The 20,334-nt window shown below is 38.7% G+C and overlaps 3 protein-coding genes across 3 annotated transcripts in view; all 3 read left to right on the top strand.

Annotated features, from left to right (window-relative positions):
- The first annotated feature begins 235 nt into the window (after positions 1–235).
- riok2 (RIO kinase 2 (yeast)) lies at positions 236–6,745 on the top strand. The gene is made up of 10 exons (XM_047381775.1): positions 236–426; positions 1,750–1,888; positions 1,979–2,095; positions 2,510–2,685; positions 2,774–2,862; positions 2,956–3,147; positions 3,225–3,317; positions 4,952–5,368; positions 5,996–6,095; positions 6,377–6,745. The coding sequence occupies exons 1-10, from the start codon at positions 361–363 to the stop codon at positions 6,536–6,538; spliced, it is 1,551 nt and encodes a 516-aa protein (XP_047237731.1). The 5' UTR covers positions 236–360; the 3' UTR covers positions 6,539–6,745.
- Positions 6,746–7,472: 727 nt separating this feature from the next.
- On the top strand, positions 7,473–14,242 carry LOC124878271 (protein limb expression 1 homolog). The gene is made up of 6 exons (XM_047382136.1): positions 7,473–7,878; positions 10,176–10,381; positions 11,631–11,771; positions 11,843–11,938; positions 12,974–13,051; positions 13,417–14,242. The coding sequence occupies exons 1-6, from the start codon at positions 7,731–7,733 to the stop codon at positions 13,861–13,863; spliced, it is 1,116 nt and encodes a 371-aa protein (XP_047238092.1). The 5' UTR covers positions 7,473–7,730; the 3' UTR covers positions 13,864–14,242.
- A 1,614-nt stretch (positions 14,243–15,856) lies between these two features.
- epg5 (ectopic P-granules autophagy protein 5 homolog (C. elegans)) overlaps positions 15,857–20,334 on the top strand; it is a 36,883-nt gene continuing 32,405 nt past the window's right edge. Inside the window, exons 1-7 of the mRNA XM_047381355.1 lie at positions 15,857–16,413; positions 17,619–18,260; positions 19,110–19,370; positions 19,458–19,656; positions 19,772–19,908; positions 19,996–20,103; positions 20,191–20,264. Of these exons, the coding sequence (XP_047237311.1) occupies positions 16,366–16,413; positions 17,619–18,260; positions 19,110–19,370; positions 19,458–19,656; positions 19,772–19,908; positions 19,996–20,103; positions 20,191–20,264 (1,469 nt within the window). The 5' untranslated portion in view covers positions 15,857–16,365. The remainder of the gene's footprint in view (positions 16,414–17,618; positions 18,261–19,109; positions 19,371–19,457; positions 19,657–19,771; positions 19,909–19,995; positions 20,104–20,190; positions 20,265–20,334) is intronic.

The following is a 20,334-nucleotide window of genomic DNA, read 5'->3' as shown; positions in this document are numbered from 1 at the left end:
ATAAAAGGAGAACACTTCCACTTGGTCTAAAAAAAAAAAAGACTTGCCTATGCAGATGAGAAAAAAGCTTGACATTACTCTGGGAAACCTAGTTAAGGATACCTCTCCAACTATACTGAGTTTACTCATTATGGACAAAGAAAAAGCATGACTGACATTAAAATTAAGTAAATATGTCTTACTTTCAAGTACTCCAGTACAGTAGGTGGCGTAATGCACTCATGAGATGGTTGCCAACCGCCGCTGCGGAAAAAGAAGAAGAATGTCCGCCTTTCACGTGTGTTTACTAAAACTGTGTTCAGTGTACTGGTGGTAAAGAATCTGTTATAGTATTAGTCCATCCACATCATTAGGTGTAATATGGGGAAGCTCAATGTTATTATGCTGAGATATTTATCTCGAGATGATTTCCGGGTTCTCACTGCTGTAAGTAACAAATTAACCGCTTCGTTTGCTTTTATAAAGAGTTAGCATGAGTTAGCTTAGCCCCGTTTGTGAGGATATCTAACCCACAATGAGCTAATGTTTTAAAAACACTGTTACTGATGTTGCCATCTTAAATGACTTGCCTAAAGTCTAAATGATTTATTTCCAACTTTGATTACACTTGTCGTTTATGTCATTCAGTCGGACTGAATAAATAAATTCAATGAGAGAAGAATTTGATTCATTAACAGAATAATAAGAGAAATTACCATTAGAGACAATAGTACCCTCCAACACTAATTACATGTCTCTCTAACCAGTAACATCTACTGGTTACTACAGGTTTTTATATGGTCATCCAGAGATCGTTTTCTTAAAGAAACTTTATTGTAGGTAGTATTGATGATAGGAAGTATTGATGATAGTAAAATCCATCTTTTACTTTAAATTAACAGGGAAAGTGAGTAACAAAGCATGGAAAGCAGTTAGAATCACAGTTAGTTAGATGAAGATACTGTTTTAATCCCCGAAAAGTACAGCTTAGTTTCAGTGCAATTATTTGTTTTGTAAAATCCCTTAATTTGTGCAAAGGCTCCAAATATTTTTATAATATTCATTGCTCAAACTGAAAGACGGTATGAGCATACGCTACCCAAATAATCTGTATACTACGTTTTGTTTATACAATTCTAAATGCAATCAAGACATTTTAACTATTGTTAGCATTAGGGGTGCACCGATGGATCGGCCCTGATTTCCTTAATTTTGGGAGGTCTGTGATCGGCCACTTCTTACATGTGAAACTGATGTTATCCACCGATCTTATCTACTTGTCTAACCGGTTGTCCAAGTCTTGTTTCTTTTTAAAATTTTAACAATTAAAGACCAAACAAACTACAATGTTCCAAACTTTTCATTTATATTTGAGCACAGCCTCATGTGCAGTTAAAAGAAGTTTGTATTATTTCACAGGTATTGTTCAATGTTTCTCAATAAAACGTTGAAGGTGTGTTGTGACCTTATAACACCTACACCCGACAGTGTCAGTTTAAAAAAAAAAAGAAGAAAAATCGATATCAGCCAAAATCTGAATCGGCAGGTCAGGCTTTTTAAAGATCGGTGAATGGCCAGAAAACTGCAATTGGTGCTACGATAGCATATTTTTCAGCTGCTCAGCTACAAAAGAAGGTATTGATAAGAGTGAAAGTGTCATAAATAATATGAATAAATGGTTGCTAAAGTTGCCAGTAGTAGTTTCTATGCAACCATCTAATTACCCACTCTGATGGTAACTTTCTGCTTCTCTAAATTCTTCTCTCACAGGTCGAGATGGGGATGAAGAACCATGAAATTGTTCCAGTGAGTCTTCTGTCATCCATTGCCAGCCTCAAACATGGTGGCTGCAACAAGATCCTCAAAGAACTCGTGAAACACAAACTTGTGGTTTACGAACACTCCAAAAGTAAGATTTTACATTTTTGTTTCCCCTATAATGGTGGAGATGTTTACATGTGGGTCATTTATTCCTATGTGCACCGTGTGTCGGTTTTAGCCGTGCAGGGCTACAAGTTGAACTACGGAGGATATGATTACTTGGCTTTAAAGACTTTGTGCTCCAGAGAAGTGATTCTGTCAGTTGGCAACCAGATGGGCGTGGGCAAAGAGTCAGGTGAGAAAAAAATAACAATTATGTCTGTTAGTTATTATATTACCAAGAATTAAGTTTTGCTGTAGTGATTTTGTGGAATTCAGTTATTCAGATTAAAAAATACTTTATTCATCCCAAAGGGAGATTAAATTGTAAATTGTTACACAGCTCATTTATTTATTTATTTTTTTTTTAATATATATTTTATTTTAACACTTTTCATATTTCTGTATACTGTAAATGGAAAACAAATCTTACATAATCATAGTTTTTGTGAGAAGTATTTTGTAAACTCTTATCTACACATTAAAATTAATTTTAAAAAACAATCTAAACTTTTAGTCAAGGAAATGAAAAAAAATGTATTGCATCTTTTCTACAACCTAAATGAATGAAAGAATTTTCCTTCCTCTTGTTTCCGTTTACTCTGTGTAGATATTTATATTGTTGCAAGTTCAAATGGGGACCAGTATGCTCTGAAGCTGCACAGGCTTGGTCGTACCTCGTTCAGGAACCTAAAAAACAAAAGGGATTACCACAAACACAGGAGGAATATGTCCTGGCTTTACCTCTCACGCCTTTCTGCCATGAAGGAGTTTGCCTACATGAAGGTAATGGGATGAATCAGAGGAAGGTGGAGTGGAAGAAATGAAAATGTGAAAAAACAGCAACTTGAATTATTTTCCTCTCCTTTTCCAGGCGCTGTATGACCGAGGCTTTCCTGTTCCCAAACCTGTGGATTACAACAGACATGCTGTAGTGATGGAGCTCATTAATGGCTATCCTCTGTGCGTAAAATGACTAGCCTCGACTTTCTTCTGCGTACAACAATAATTATGATATAATTACCTGTGTGTTCTTCTCCTTTCCCTTTGTTGCAGATGTCAGGTGCATGAGCTGCAGGATCCGTCAGCGCTGTACAGCGAGTTCATGGAGCTTATTGTCAAAATGGCCAATCACGGCCTGATTCACGGAGACTTCAATGAGTTCAACCTCATGCTGGACGACCAGGACCACATAACTTTGATTGACTTCCCTCAGATGGTGTCTACATCTCATACCAATGCTGAATGGTGTGTCTCTGTTCCTGAAGATTAAGATTAATTGTCAAAGGATAAAGTTGGTTCACATTCCCAACCTTTTTCTGCAGGTACTTTGACCGTGACGTGAAATGCATCAGAGATTTCTTTGCAAAAAGATTTAATTATGAAAGTGAACTCTTTCCAACTTTCAAAGATATCAGGTAAGTCCCCATATTTCACCAGTTAACTCATTTAACAACCTTCATCTGAATTTCGCTGGAAATTCACAGAATATTTATAGTTTAGGTTGAAGTAAGGCTGCACAATACATTACAAATATAAAGAGTAAGTGAATATTATTGCGTTCAATATCAACAGGACTGTTCGGAATGCAACATTGGTTTATTATGTTCAAAGTGTCCCTCTTTATTCATTCCTAATCCCATTTTGATGCGTGTTTGGGATTTTGTCCTTTTGGACACCCAACTGTGTCCGAGTTTCAGCCATCTAGCCCTTGATTTAGAGGGAAGTTGACAAATTTGGAGGTCCTCCTTTATTATTCTGTAGACTTTATGCAAAGCAAACCCCTCAGCTTGATGCTGCCACTGCCATGCTTAACAACAGGTACAGTGTTCCTAGGTTTGAAAGCATTTTGTTTAGCTCAACCTTTAACCCCCTTTTCCCATTATGGTTCTGCAATAAACAAACAAGCACAAATCCTCCATTGTGGATTACTTTGTCCTTTCAAATTATACAAGGCAATCTGCCGAGATCGTGGGCCCTGTGAGTTTTCAAATGATTCTCCTCCTATTGTGGAATCACAGGGGAATGGCTTACAACTTCCAGCCTTCATCTGTGTAAGGGGCTGTTCCCCAGGACTGAGCTCTGTGTTGGTCCTCATTCAGTCTGTCCAAATGTATTCGGTTTTTGACCTGCAGGCAAAGTTGTTGCACACCAACCTGAGCCTGTTATCTTAATCAGGTTCTACTGATCAACATATTTGTCAGATCAGACGGACACTGGAGCACGATACGATGTGTTTCTTCTGTGCGCACCAGCAGACTAAACACCTTCTGCTGATGTCTTTGTTTTTGTACCACGTCTCACTAGTTACACAATCCAGTATTTCATAGTGGTTGCAGGTTTATGGCTACCTTCTGAGGTGGATCAGTGTGTATTATCGATTGGTCAATTTCCACGTCAGATCCAGGTTAGGACCTTTCAGTTGATCACAGGGTGTAAAAACAACGTGTAGATCACTGAACCAAAGGATGATCTTGTTGTCTCAAACAGCAACGCTTTTGTCCAGAAGTCTTTTGTCTTGCCCATGTGGGCAGCTTCAAATTTCACTGGATCTTTACGGTGTCTGGAGAAGGTGCTCCTTACTCGCCACTATCTAGGCCCATGTCGACATAATCCTGGCTATACTGCGAACAATGGAACTGGAGTTTTAGCATTTTCTAGCTCAATAAATGCTTGAGCTACTATGGTACATGGGTTGTTTTTAAACACATTGGCCAGTTTCCCTTCAGCTGAGGGGCACAGTTTGGGTCTGGTGGTTGAATTCAGGCACAGCGAGGTTTTCTAAATGGGACATTGATCCCAAACACAGATCAGAACTGGTTTTCAAATGGATAACCCCATCTAGTAAGCATGTGGAATGCTTAAAAATAAAATCTTCGGTGGAGTTTTTTTATAATTATTTACACCACAAAAATGATCCAACACTAATATGGCATTGCTATGATGAGGGTAAGGAAATGTATTTATTGTGAAAATTGTCCAGCCTGTGCTGAGTATGGGTAGCAAGGTACAAAGTAAGTAGTTGTTACTGAAGCTTGGTTTATTTCCTCAGGCGCTCCTATTCTCTCGATGTTGAAGTGTCAGCCAGCGGCTTTTCCAAAGATTTAGAGACTAATTCTGAATTACTACATCCAGCCGGACCGGAAGAAGAAGAACTGGAGGATGATGATGAAGAAGCAGCATCGGAGGAGGAGGAAGAAAAGGGGGAAGAGGGTTTTGACATGGATGAATATAAACAGGCAATGCTGGAACTAGAGGGACTGAAAGTCAATGAAACATCTGCAGGGACACAAGATCAGGAGGAGGAAAGGATAGAGGAATCAAAAGAAGACATTCCAGAGGTGGTGACCACAGCTGGAGGCCACAAGGACATGGGAAGAGAAATTGAGAATGAGCTGAAGGAAGCAGATGATGATTGTCCAGAGCTGGCTGAGCTTTCTCCCTCCAACAAAGAGTTCAAACCATTCAGGTAAGTGCAGTTATATGCTGAAAAAAATCACACATTTGACATGAAATACCTCTTGGATAGAGACCTGATGTTATTAATAAAGTTTGGAGTGCCAGCTTATATATCTTAAAATACTCTAAAATACATTAACTATTAAAATATTCCCAATACTTAATGCTTAAATATATCAGCTCTAGAGTTACAGTTTCAGTTTTTACTAAAAGTTGCTCTTAGTTGTAGTTTCCTGCTGAAGGTAAAGCAACTCTTCCACCCAAACTGTTGCAGATGGAAAGCTGAGGTAAAAAAGATCTGTGAAATGGATTTCCAAACAGTGTTAATATGTATATTCGCTGACCCAGTTACATATTTACTGTATTATTTCATACTGTCCAAATTTATTTAGACTTAAATTTAAGCGTTCCTTTAGCGTTTGTTTTAACAACCATGATTTTGACTTTGAAAACGAGGGACAGAAAAGCCTGAAACAACTGTCTGCTTTTCCATAAAATACATTATTTTCGTTGTCAAGAGAATATGGACACGTTCGCTTGATTGATTTTAGTCTAATCAATTTCTTAGGATCATCTGAGGAAATCCCTAGTGCAAAGTAAACAGGCAGAATATAAAACAACCTTTTTTTGCTTGCAGGGACTCAGACAGTCTTCAACAGATTGCAGAACATAGAAGAAAGAGAACCGACAGCGAAGCCACCGTGGGCAGCATCGGGAGCTGTTCTACCATTCCTCCAGTAAGTAAAGAGTCCCACTGAGGTCTGCAGGTTTTTAGAGAAATCAGTGTAGCTACAAACACTCCTCCTGATTGTTGTACTGAAGAAACAGTTTTGCCCGGATTAATTGTAATAATCAATGCATCAACAGTAAAGAGCTTTAGGAAAAATCTCTTTGTTCTTCAGGTTTTGCTACAGAGTCATCTTATTATGTTGCAGTTTTTCATACATATTGCTTTGTTTTATGTGTGGATACACACTGGGACAACAGTATCGCAATAACCTGCTTGTTTGTGCTGCAGGACGTTGTCCGTCAGAAAGTGCGGCAGCAGCTCACCAAACAGCAGAAGGCAGCACAGAGGAGACGTCTGCAGAAGGGCGAGGCTAACGTGGTCACCAAATCCAGGAGGGAGAACCAAAATAACATCAAGTCCAGCATGGAGAGCGCCTCCTTCTGGGGATAATGTGGACTGCATGAACCGGCAAACAGAATTTCTGTCAACATCTGTCTTATTTTGTCCATATTCTAGGTTCTTCTGCCCCTTCAGCTAAGGAACTGTAAATTTATTATAATGGATGGAGAAAAGGACACCAGGAGAGCAACTTGAGCTTTTATACTATTAATAGTAATGAAAACGTAATCACACAATAAAAATATATCTGTCTCAGAACAGGTCCTTTTTCTGCTTAAACATCATTTCTACTTTATTCAACTGTAAACATCTTATTTTTCAGATGCAATGTGAGTTACGGTTAAATCCAAGATGACAGGTGTGACATCTGAAAGTTTTATAAGTCAGAGCGTTGGGTTGTATAAAACTAACAGTATTTAAGTGGAAAACTTGTGTTACGTCCTAAACAAGCGTGATGTACAACTTTTCAAAATGGCCGCAAAAGATTGAGTGGTTGTAAATACATTTATTGATAGAACAACTGATTTGTTTGGGTTCTCTGTTTTCTTAAAGTTGCGGTTAGTACACCTGCTATACTTAAAACCTACTGAGTTACTTTAAAGAAAAACTTGGTAGCTAAGAAACCGCTTTCTGTCAGATTTGGCTAATTTATATGCAAGCATCTTTTATAAAGAGGGTGAATTCACACTTGGAACAAAAGCCATTCATATTGAAGGGGTTGAATGAAGTTCAGAAACAAGACTTTGTGGGTTTAAATTTGAGTGTGAAGTCAAAAATGTCCCACCCCACACATTGTTGCTGATCAAGGGGAAGAACTGTCCCTCTGATGCCAGTTTTTTCCTATACAATTAAGAAATCTACTGGATCTGTAATATTTAGCTAAGACTTGGTTTTTCTATGAGAATAGGGCAGCGTGATTCCTCAGCAAATCTGTGCAGGTCTTAAGCTGTCCGGTTCTGTTCAGGGATTAGCCAGCTAAACAGCCCGGAGGGGAGGGGCCCAGCATTCCTGCCCTGCACCTCTGTGTCCAAGTGGTGAGGGACTGAGGGGCCCTCTGAGCTAATTGGTGCAGAGAGTGACAAAAGTAGTCTGCTTCAAAAGAGAAACCCTGGTGGGATGTACACAGTGGAGAGGAGGTTTCAGAGTGGTGGAAACTGCGGTATATTCAGATTTCTCCTTATAACGTCGCTGTTCTGCATTGAGATGTTTACAGTGGGTGCCAGATTTTACTTTTGATGGTTAGATGGACCGTTTAAACATGAAAACATGGACCGACTGTTTTAGAGGGAGCAGCAGAACTAAACCTTGGATGAAGATGAGCTACATGCAACTGGAGGAGAATATCATGTCATACCTATCACAGAGTGAAACGGATGACATCCCTAAAGACTGTGAGTAACTTTTAGTCGAAGAGAAAACTTGCATGTTAAAGCTACCGTCCTGGCCTGTTTTTGTAAAATCAATCTAGCTTTAGATAATAGTTTTTCATTAATGGAACAAATGTTGTGATTTTGTTGCTGTGTTACTTATTCCAGATAAACTGTATTATTTTTAATATAATCTCTCCTTTATTGGTGTTTACTTGTATTAAGTACAACTGCAGATCGTTTGAACTCTAATTGCGGACACTGCAGAGATTTCAAGACAATTTTACAAAAATTAAACAAATTGAAAGCAGTTTGTGTTAGAACCAAAGTACACTGGCCAGATTTTCTTAGAAAAGATCTGTGTCAGACATTTTACCAAAGGTTTTTATCAAAACTATATAGTCTGATCCATTCAATAAGATAAGTTTCAAGTTCTAATGATTTTTCCTGTTAAACAGTTCTGCTTCTGGCTTAAACAGCACCCTGGGTGAGTCTTTTCGGTGGTTCAACAACCTAAGGTGGTCCTAATGACAAAAAATGTTGAAAATGTGTAGGTGTTTTTACAAATGGAATAAAAGTTCCATAAATCTCACACTGTTCTTCAAAGAAACTCTGTGCTAAGCCTTATAGATTTTGAGGTAGAGATGATCAGTTTTATTCTTTTGACTTAATAAATGGCTAATTAGCCTTTTGCTGAAAGGCCAAATGAAAAGCTACAACTTTAACCGGAAAAGAAATGTCTGGTTCTTGGGCTGCTCCCAACACTGTATCTTCCTGAGCATAAAGCCATTTTGCCCATATCACAAAATACCATTGGCTGCATCACCTGAAGTTCCATCAGAAATGACGCCCAGGCAGAAAGATTTTTCCTGTCAGTTGGCCTCACCTCCAGTACATTGCCCTTTTTCCTTTCAAAACCAGAGGGAAGAAATAAGACCAAAAACATCCATCTCTCTGCAGTCAGAAAAAGAGATCCAGGTAACTCAAAGTTGTACATTTGGGCTGTGTGTGGTGGGACTCAATTTACAAGTGACTAAAATGCACAGAAAATTCAAACGAGAACACAAATATTGATGTGTACCAGTTTAAGCTCTGAAGACGATCGTTGTCTTTGTAACCATTTTCTTCATCTTTCCCATCCATCATGGCTTGGCGGTGAACAGAGTTGACCTCTGACTCATAAAACATGAGGTTGAACCTCTTGCAAATCAAATGAACTTTGACTAGCTCAGAATCTATTTTCCATCAGAAGTTGCTTGTCCACTCCAATGTCTGCTATTGCCAGCTCATCAATTCAGTTCTTGTGCCTCTTGTTATCTCAAGCACACACAAAGTCAAGTCAAGTTCATTTATATAGCGCTTTTCAGCAACAAGGCACTCAAAGCGCTGTACATGAGGAAAAACATTACAATGATACAGAAAGTCAAACACAGAAAATCAAATGACACTAATAATCCTTGGGAGTTTACTGGTAAGAGCTGGTTCTAATCCAATCTTTCTAATAGAACTAATTAGCTCATTGAGTCCTGTGTGGAAAGGAATTCATCCGGTGCTAGAAGAAAAATGATAATATTAATCCTTGAGGTCGTTGGTATGAGGCAGTTGTGGTCCCATCATTCAAATAAGCTGGGTCACTGGTATAAAACAGTTTTAGTCCGAACTTTTTAAATACTAATAATGTTTGGCTATCACTGGTATGATATAGTTGTAATACAATCTTTTTAAGAAATCTAAAATTCTCTGGTCATTGGTGTAAAAATAGCTTTAGTCCAAATTTTCAAATACTAATAATATTTGGCTTTCGCTGGTAATCCTTCTGAGAAATCTGAAAATCTATGAAAAGTAATGAAATCACACACTTAGGTAGATGAGAAAAGAGACCACATTAAAGTATAACTATGTGTTTCTGTTTTCTCTGGACATCTAAATGTTAGCTTCAAAACTCGTCTGTATAGTATGTTAACTGTAGTCACAGGCTTTCAAATGAGTGGATTAAAAACCTGAACTGCTGCTACAAACTGAACTGCAGTGACCTGTGCTGCACAAAAAGAAAGATACTGGACCATTAAAACTGGGTCAGAATATCTGCAGTAAAACATGGTGGTGTTTGTTCCTCTTGAGCTTCTACCTTTACTTAAATAAACATAGGCAGGTAGGCAGCCATGTTAAATAGTTCTGCTTTGTATATTTAGATTAAGTACTCATCCGCTGAAGGATAAAAAATGTAATTTTGTTAAACTTATGATCACAGAGTAATGCGTTTGATTTTACTGAATCCCTTCAGGAATGATTTTTACATTTTGACATCCATCTGTGTGCAGTTAATGTGGTGAGCACTCTACATAACTTCTGGGAGCAGAAGCAGACGGCTCAGTCTAATGATTCCTCCACCGAGTCGCACAGGTTTTGTGGGAAATCTGGCAGCCACACAGACAGCCTGCTGTTGTACGAGTCAGCACCGTCCCCTGGTCCCCCTTACATCTGCTACGTCACACTGCCAGGAGGAAGCTGCTTTGGCAACTATAAGGTGATGTCATTCCTGCTTTCTTATACAAAATACATTTACTTTTAGATGTTTTTATAGCAGAAAGACTCATATTGACCAAATTCTACAGCAGGACATATGTTGTGTTTTAAGGGATGTTGATGTTTTGATTATTCAGATTAAACTGGAAAAAGAGAAATTGTAATATTTACTGGTATCAAAGTTAAGACTGTTGGTAATGACATTTGTCAAATGTGCTAAAATGCTTTATTCATTCTCTTTAAACACATTTACTGGCTTGGGCATATCATTCTACAAATAGACTGCAGATTATTGTTAAAACATCTAATAAAATAGTGTGCAGAGAGGTGGCCTGACAAGCCTACACAAGACAATGGTTTCAGCTGCTTTTCATATGGCAGGAGATGCAGCATATGGAGGACAAACAGAAATAAAAAATCTTTACTCCCATCTATAATCTCTCTCCTAATAGGTAGCATTTTTAAAACTATTTTTAATGTTATCTTATAGTATTTTATTATTTATTTATTTATTTATTATTTCATTGTTTTTTATTAGAATTTTGATTTGATTATTTTTGGTGGTGTAAACTGTAGACAAAAAAAAAAAACAAAGAGCGACTGTCTGAGAACTTGGTATATGGATCAATTGAAGAATGGCAAATCTCTCTGATCCTGTTTCAGGTCTAAGCAGGATTTTCTTTCTTATTTGCCAAAGGTGTGATTTTCAGATATGGTTGATCTGCTGTAGACAGCTTCCTAGGTCTGACACTTGTTATTTGTGTCATCCACTTCTCCATTTTTTATCACACATTGCTCAATGTGCTTATTATCATAATTAGGTACAAATACAGAAATGGAGCTAAAAAGCATTCAGAAGTCCAAACAAAACCTGAAAATCCTTTAGAAAGCCTGAGAACTGTTGACGTATTTCTAGAAAATGAGGTTCTTTGGAGCATGAAGAAAGTGGAGTGATTTAATACTTCTTCACAGTATGTGTGGATCATAATTTCCAATACTGATCTGATCCTATTTTGCTTCTCAGTGACCTTATTGTGAACCAGCCTCCATCTCAGAGAAAGTCTGGTGATTGACTATGGTTGAATCCCTGTAATGTTCTAATCTTAACATTGGTTTTAGATCTGATCCCATGATAATGTCAATGTTTAAGATCTCCCTGAAACTTTAGCTTGAAGAGACTTTTCTCTTGTTATCACATGATAAATTACAATTTTTTAAATTACATCTCAAGCTTTTTATTGCCTCCTCAGGTGTGTGACACTCAAGCAGAGGCACGCAGGGATGCAGCTCGTGTGGCTCTAATGAACTCACTGGTGAACTCGCTGCCGTGTCGGCGCATCACTGCTGAGTTCATCACTCACAGTTTGAATCAAGCCGCCACAGAGAGTGCTGTGAGTGTTTGCAGCTACAACTTCATTCGCTAACGATGAACATTAACCTGTCCTGACATCTCTGTGTAAAGGTCCCTATGGAGGATGCATGTGACTCAAGCACCAGCATAGGAACCTACAGTTTGCTGCTTCAGTCTTACATGGGAAGGACCATGCTGGAGTTCCAGGTAAAACTAAAAGCCGTTGTGCAAAAACATGTTTTTTCAGCTGTGCTTATAAATCATTAAGGTTCATGTGGTTCATATTCAAATAACTAATCAGTATATGCTTTTCTTTTTTGTAAAAATAGGTATAGGCAAAGGAAATGGGTTATTTATTATTATTATCATTATTACACCCACATGACCATACACTAACATCTGGTCACACCTACGACGTCAAGTTGACACCACGCCCTTTATATATTTTATACATCCAGTCAGTGGAAGATGGGTCACATATGTTACATGTTACAACAAAGACTTTAGCCTCAGATAAATTAAATCTAATGTTTTGCATCTGTGTCTCATTAAAGCAGTTTAATGTACAGACTCAGTGTTTAACACTAATGTTCCTGCCTGTTAATGTATGGCAGCTGTTCAGCCAGGTGCTGTTTTATAAATCAGGGTCAAACCTGTGCTTTGTGACATCTTGTTGGACCAATCACCCACAGTGTTAGGTATAATTTAAGCTGAAATGTTAACGTTTTATTCTTGGTATGTATTTAAATGGAATTTTATGCAATAGACCAACACAATGTAGTGTATAAATGTGGGTTTAAAGGATTTTTACAAATAAAAATCTAAAATTATGTGTGACTTCCCGCAAGGGTCAAAATTTAGTAGAACCATATTTTGTTGCAATTAGAGATGTAAGCCTTTTGGAAAGAGGACTCTGTTTACTAATTAGAAAACTTATAAATATGACTGGTTGCACAGGACTTATATGTAGCAGAATAAAGGCAGCTTATTAAAATTACCTTTAAGATTATTAGATTTTTACTCATTAGAACTGTTAAAAACCATGTATTGTTTTCCTTCTGCTTCAAAGTACTTTGTACTGGTTTATCACAAAAATTCCCAATAAAACACATTGAAGTTTGTGTTGCCGAAGTAAAAAAAATGTGAAAATGTTTAAGTGAATACTTTTACATTCACTGATTTGGAAGTTTGCTTTGTTAAAAAGAAAACTGATGTTTCACCCTCATGCTCCTCTTTTTTCAGGAGATGATGACAGTTTTCCAATTGTTGCACTGGAACGGGACACTGAAGGCACTGAGGGAAAAACAGTTTTCTCGACAGGTAAAAGATCTACCAAACAGCAATGGTGGAGCCAAGGAACGGCGAGTGGCTGCTTGGATGTCAATGAGATAAGCCCAATAGTAAAATATTTTAAGCAGTGACTCAGTAGATTAGTTTAGGTACCTTGGTGTTGTCATAAAAACAGTTTTAATGATTTGGACTAGTTAATTAGATTGTATTCATATAGCTCTGTTTACTGAATACACAATAAATGCAGTTGAATAGTAAAAATAATGTTTCAAAATGTTAAATTTTAAAAAGTAACACATTTTAGGAATATTTTCTGAATTTTACTTTGTGTTTAGTCAGCTTGATTATCCTTTAATTTATTTCACCCCTACATATTTTTCTCCCTTTTGTCCCAGAGTGTGATTGCCTACTACACCCAGCAAGGGCTTGATGAGTGCATGCGAAGCAACATGGCTCTGGATTGGCTCGGACAGGAGCAGAAGTCACCTGGACTCCTGGCAGTGGAGCTGCAAAAGGCTCATAGGGAGCTGGTTTTGGCGCGGCGTCGAGGCATAGAGTTGCGCTTCTACAAAGAAAAAACTGAGATCCTCAGCCTGGCCCTCAGTCAAGCATATATTCACCACACACCTGAAGTCTTCAGCCCATCTCCAAGTCATATAGGCCAGCAGGAACAGCTCCCTTTGCACATATTGTACAGCCTGAATACAAATGTCCAGATGTCCCCGCAAACTCTGTATAATAACACGATGCGAACTTCAAACACAGACATTCTCTCTAACAGTCCCTCACTATTTTCACAGTGTGTCTTTATGCCTTTAAATAACCCTGAATACAGTGAATAAGAAATTATAGAATATGCATCATATAATCTTGTGAATAGTGTCATGTTGGAGACATCAGAACATATGACGCGTTAGTGATTATCATGTTTATTAAGTTCCTTTATTATGGAGTTCAACAATGATAAAGGAACAGAGACTTTAAATCTGTATTATTGACCCTATGAAACCCATCATTGTTGAAAGTCAAATGTATGATATGATAACACTTTTGTATTGTGCTTTTGTTCAGAATAGCAGGTTGACATTTACAAGATCAGTGTTTCCCAAACGTTTCAGCTTCAGATGGGAAATTTTGACTGTGGAAAAGATTCTGAACCCTGCATGTGTATTCACACTCCCCTTTACTCTGATACCCCTAAATAAAATCCTGTGCAACCAATCAGCTTCAAAAGTCACATATTTAGTAAATAGAGTTCACCAGTGTGTAATTTAATCTTAGTATAAATCCAGCTGTTCTTTAAAGGCCTCAGAATTGTTAGAGAACATCAGTGAAAAAACAACATCATGAAGACCAAGGAACACAGCACTCAGGTCTGGGATGAGGTTGTGGAGAAGTAGGGTTAAGGTCAAACACTCCAAAACCCACCTTTATTAAAAGATGGGCGGAAAAAACATTGATGAAAGAAATCAAAGAGAAGTCACAAAATGCCCATATTAAAGTTTGCCGCAAGTCGTGTAAGAAACACAACAAATGTGTGGAAGAAGGTCCTCAAGTCAGATAAGACCAAAACTTACTTTTTTGCCTACAAGCAAAAACACTTAGTGTGGTGAATCTCCAGCACTGCACACTACATTATACACCATTCCCATACTGAAACATGGAGGTGGCAGTGCCATGGTGTGGGAAGGTTTTTCTTTACAGGGAAGCTGGTCTGAGTTTGTGGGGAGATGGATGGAGGTTAATACAGGGAAGTACTGGATGAAAGACTATTAAATGCTGCAAAAGAATTGAGACTGGGGTGGAGGTTCACCTTCTAGGTCAAAATGGTCCTACACACATGTAGCTAAAGTTACAACACAATGGTTTAGGTCAAACTATTTTTATTGTAAGTCCATTACAACGGCTTAGTTCAAGATCTAGATTCTATCATAAATCAGTGGTAAAACTTTTAAATTGATTTGAATTGCTCTACTTCCATCTGACTAAGCTTGATCTACACTATATTGCCAAAAGCACAAATCAGTACAAATCAATGAATTCCAGTCTTACAATCACTTCCATGGCTGCAGGTGTATAAAGTTTGGTGTGGAGAAACTTGACTGGCCTGCACAGAGTCCTGACCACAACCTTCTTGAATTAGAGCAAAGGCTGCAGTTCTGGTTTTCTCATCTAAACATGAACACACTCCTAAATCTTCTGGAAGATGTTTACAGAATAGTTAAAAGTTGCTATTGATGGCAATGGTGGGCCCAGCAACACATGGACCTTATAGATTAGGAATTGGATGTCATCAAAGTTAATGTACATGTAAAAGTAGACAAAAACGTGGTTGTAGAAAGTATTTACCTAGACTGAATACAAATGCACACCATACTTTTGAAATACTTTTATTTGTAAAACATTTACACAACAGCGTGTGGTTTCCCGTTAACTTCATGTACTATTTATTGTTGGTCTATCACACTAAATCCTGATAACATAAAAGTGTTTTTGTCAACTGGCCATTTCCTGTGTTTGGATTATCCCTGTTTGTTTTAGAATATGACCTTAAAACTCAGTTTTTTTGTTTAGACATGGAACTTTTCTGTAATTTTATGATGCAATTTTTTTGTTACGGTTTCATATTTTTCTGTCGTCTTAATTTGTCTTATTTTGCTTGTTTCTTTAATTTCTTAGCTTTTTTGCTTTATCAATCTGTAACACTGTTTAAAACGTAATTTTTAGACAGGACGGCGTTTGCGTTTGGTAACGCTTGGCTGCTCTCGATTGCCGTAGAGAGGTGGAGTTGTCACGTGTTCACAGATAGCGATCTTATAGTTCCTGGAGCAAACAAAACACAACAAATGACAGTTGGCCAGCAGACTGGGTTTGCCGTCGCATGACACTTTATTTTAGAGGATGAATTTTTATTTTAATGATGTGAAGAACTAGCGGACAGACACAGGGCCGTGTGGGGAGACATAAATGAGCATAAATCCATCGTTACGGACGAAGATCTGGGGATTAGCCTAGCTTAGCAAAAATAGGTTTTATCAACAGACACTGGTTTTGCTTTCCTAAAAGCTCTGTGGATACCATGTTTACCCTATAAGACATTCAGATGGCTACTTGACTGAACCCATTTTCTAACAGGAAATATATTAAACGCTTTTTTATATGTGTAAAGGGTCGTTTTTATCTTGGCAGCACAGACGGGACTTAACTCGCTGTTCAGCTGCTGCTTGTTTATCTTGAAAACGGAAGATGACCTGTTGTTTTAAGGTGATCGTTGTTTCCACCGGGACGCTCCTCGGAGGACTGTGTGCGACTGTAGTCTGAGCTGATGGGATCAGGCCGCTGAAATGGAGGCTGTGAGACCAAAGAAAACAAAAACCAGCGGGAAATCTCAGGTGATTCCTCCAAACACAGCCCTGTCATCTCCAAAGCCTTTTCTTCACGTCATTAAGAGCCAGTTCCTACAAGTCCCGAGTTACAAAGGACATTTGTTTGCATCCATCACCAGATGAAAAGGCTTCATACTGCTTTGTTAAATTGGGAGCCCAGTTATAATCTGATAAAATACAGAAGCACTTTTATAAAAACGCGACGTCAGTAAAAACAGTTTATGGTTATTTTAGCTGTCGATGTTGAAAAAGCATACTTGTTTAACCACATAAATGGAAAAAACCATGCAGCAATAACTATTTTTGCCCGAATTTTGTATTATTGCAAAAAACGAAGTTGTGTTGACAAGGGAAATGCATAATAACACACATTTTGGTTAAATGTTCTTCAGCAAGTTGGACCTAGATCACAAGAATGTTGTTGTATTAATAATAATAATTTCTTTATTAATCTATTCTTGGTAGAGTTGGTAGAGCCTAATCACTAAGTGGTTAGGTGCTTATAGTTGAGCTCAGGGATTTCCAGAAGTTTGAAGTTAGCCTCTTTATCCATTCCAAACCAGTTTTGATCATTGTCCTGTTGGCACATTCAAATGTGTCCAAGTTCAACCAAACTGTTGATCTGAGGTAAATGCAAAGAATCTGGAGGTAGTCATCTGTTTTTAGTATGCCGCACACTTTTTGCAGTACACCAGTACCACTTACAGTGAAACATACCCTCAGCAACATGGTTAGTTGTTACTGTTCTTTTGTTTAAAAGCCTCACATTGAGTCCTCCTAACATATTTACTGTCAGATAGCTCAATCTGAATAAACTCTCCCATAGCTCTCCCAAGGGTTTTGCTCTGTCTGTGTGACAAACTTTAAATTTTAATCAAGCTTAAGGGCATCAGTTTTAGAGCAGGTGCTTCTTTCTTGTTTAGCACCCTCTCAGTCAATATTGATATTAAACTGGCTTCACTGTTGACAGCTGTGTTTCTGCAGCTTTCAGTTTATGGCAGGCTTGAGCCTCGGTGGTTCCTGGATTGTTCCTGATCTTAATAATTAATTTAATATCAATGTAAAGAATATGTTTAATACCTAAAAGACACTGCACATTGTAACTCAGTGCACTGGTTTGGATTTGTCTGTAAAATTAGTATTTTGGTGTAATGTGCCAGACATGCACACCACAGAGTTTCTAACATGAAAACAAATCTTTATTTTCTCAGTTGGGCAAGAAGCAGAAGCAAGATGAAGATAAAAAATCACAAACTCCATCTGATGTCTGCTTTGAGGCATCCACCTCTGGCTTCACTGAGATCCCTCTCAGTCTGCCCCCTTGTCCACCTCAGGAGGCCAAAGAGGAGCAGCAGAATCCTGTCCAAACCATCGACACAGCAGCACAGCCATCAGAACTGACCAGAGAGAAACAAGAGACCTCCGAAGCACAGACTGAAAATATATCAGAGTTGACTGAGACTCTAGAGTTAGGTCTGAATCTGTCAGCAGAGGTGCCAAACAGGGAAGAAAAGGAAGACGATAGGGTGGAAGGTCAGGGTCCTGAGCTCGAAGCTGCATCACAAACCAAGAAGTCAGAAAAAGACGTGCAGGTGTGGAAACAACCTTTTGTGACTGCTCAGTTTGGCAACCCAAGTGCTCCAGCGCTGTACCCATCCCTTCCAGCTCTGGAGGAGGATTCTGTGATGCAGATCTATGAGAAAGCTGTGAAAAACTGTGCGAGGGAACCTGCAGTGTTGGCACTACCGGAGCAAGAATCCTCTCCCCTGAGTTTGCAGCCTGTGAAGTCTGTAGCTGAGCTTTCAAAGAGCAAACTGTACCCAGAATTGCCCAAAACAGCCCCAGAGATGCAGGTAATTTCATGGACCATAAGGTGACATTCATACTGCACTCAGACCTATCTAGGGTCATAACATTAAATCATAATTTTAATGTTTCTATAATTTTAACTTTGACTCAACCTGAGGGATCCTGATTGGTGCATCCTTATCAGGGTTGCCCAACTCCAGTACCTGAGACCTACTATCCTGCAACCTTTAGATGTTTCCCTGCTCCAACAGAATGTTGTTTAAAACAAAATGATTAATGCAAGAATTGTTGGCACCTATTACTAACCCAATAGGTAATGGATAATCCAGATCTGGTACAGAGGCCTAATTCTGTTAGACATAAACTAGGACAGACAAAAGAACGTATCATTCAAGGGAGGCAGATTTGTGTTGATATTCAAAATGAGAAAATGACTTATCTAGATGTGCCCAATATCTAGAGCAAGAGGAATAAATTTGTTGTTAAATTTGTTTTTCCACTATGCATATTAGATGGATGGTAAGGGAGGTAAAAACCATCTTCAAAGCTCACTGTCAGAGAGGCCGCATAGATTGGCATCTTGGAGTCAACAAATCTCCATAACAACCTTTTATTTAAGGCTTTTTATACAAGTTTAACAGGGGTGCTAATAATTCTCATCCGCATATTTTATAATTTAAACAACATCAAACTAGAAGAGGATCTATGCAAAGAAAAAATGTTTCACACAGGCATCAGAAAAAACATGATTAATTTGAAAGTTCTGAATATGATTTGACAGATATGATTTTAGTCATTTCAATGCCCTGTTTAACAGATTTTAGTCTGTGACTAATTTTTGGCATGGTCTTGTATATTCTTTGTGTTACTCGTTTTTGTTTTTTCTTCGACAGGCGTTTTCATTGGAGCAGCTGAGTGTGTGGGAGCCAGGCAAAGGGCTGCAAACTTGGCTCGAAGGTGTTGAGGTTTGTGCTGCCCAGTTCTGTGCTCTGGCCCATCAGGAGAACCATGAACTGACAGAACTGCTGCAGAACTACTGGCGCTGCCGCAGACAGCTGAACCAGTCGCACACGCAGCTCCACACTCAGTCTTCTGACTGCAAGAGCACACAGAATCGCCTCTGGAGCTTCAGAGATGAACAGCTCACTCTTCAGGTGTCTTATTATTGTTATACTTTTGCACCAATGAGAGAAAACTATTATGAGCTGCTGTTTCAGTGCCTGTTGCCTCCATTCCTACAGGGTGTGTGTGCAGACCAGAATAAGGTTTGTGGGTACCATCGTTTCCAGCAGGCAGAGTTTAGTCAGAGTGTTCTGGCAGAGCTGCGGGTGCTGTTTGATGTTTGCAGTGAGCTCCTCCACCAGAAGGTGGTGCTGCATGCCTATACTGCTCTGCTGTCCCGGCTGCAGGTCGAATCCTATTTGTATCGCCTACTAAAAGGTGAGACTTTTAAAAGTTTTCTCAACTCAGAGTAATTTTAACGTGATGGTTCCAAACATAACTTCGCTCATACTACTAATGTGAACTGGAGATAAAGTCGTTTTCTATTTTTTAGATTGCTCTGAAAACCAAACCCAGCCTTGTTCTCTCCAGCCTCTAAAAGAGGCCATCAGCGTCCTTTTTAGCTTCACACGTAGAGTCCTTGATGACGCACAGTTCCAGACAGATATCCATCAGTGGCTGGAGAGGCTGGTAAACACATTTTTGCACCACTTTTACAAGCTGAAATCATTTGTTTTTGACATTCCTCATGGTTGTTTCTGATCAACCATCTGCCAGGTTGTTGTCCTGTTGCGTATTGGAAGGGCTGGGGAGCACCTTTACCTGCTGTGCCATCTTCTCTGCTGTCCTGCTGGGGTGGGAAAGTGGGCGGCACCATTCCTTCAGGTAAATTAAGGACACACATTTGTTTGTTTTTTAACCTACCGGTGTTTTCATGAAGCGTTGAGTTTTCTTTCTTTTTATTTGCACCAGATTCAAGTTTTGGGGAACATTGCTGGAGTGCAACATTTTATGCAAGCCTTAGCCATCTTAATGTCGCCTGCCAGGTAAATATGAGCTTCAATAGCAGTTCTTATCCACCTAGGTATACATTGCCATCCACATTTAGTAGCCTGG

This window comes from Girardinichthys multiradiatus, chromosome 12, assembly GCF_021462225.1.
Source record: "Girardinichthys multiradiatus isolate DD_20200921_A chromosome 12, DD_fGirMul_XY1, whole genome shotgun sequence".
In the NCBI taxonomy this organism is placed as follows: Eukaryota; Metazoa; Chordata; class Actinopteri; order Cyprinodontiformes; family Goodeidae; genus Girardinichthys; species Girardinichthys multiradiatus.
The sequence above is the reverse complement of the archived record's forward strand: the minus strand, read 5'-3'. Positions and strand labels throughout refer to the sequence as shown.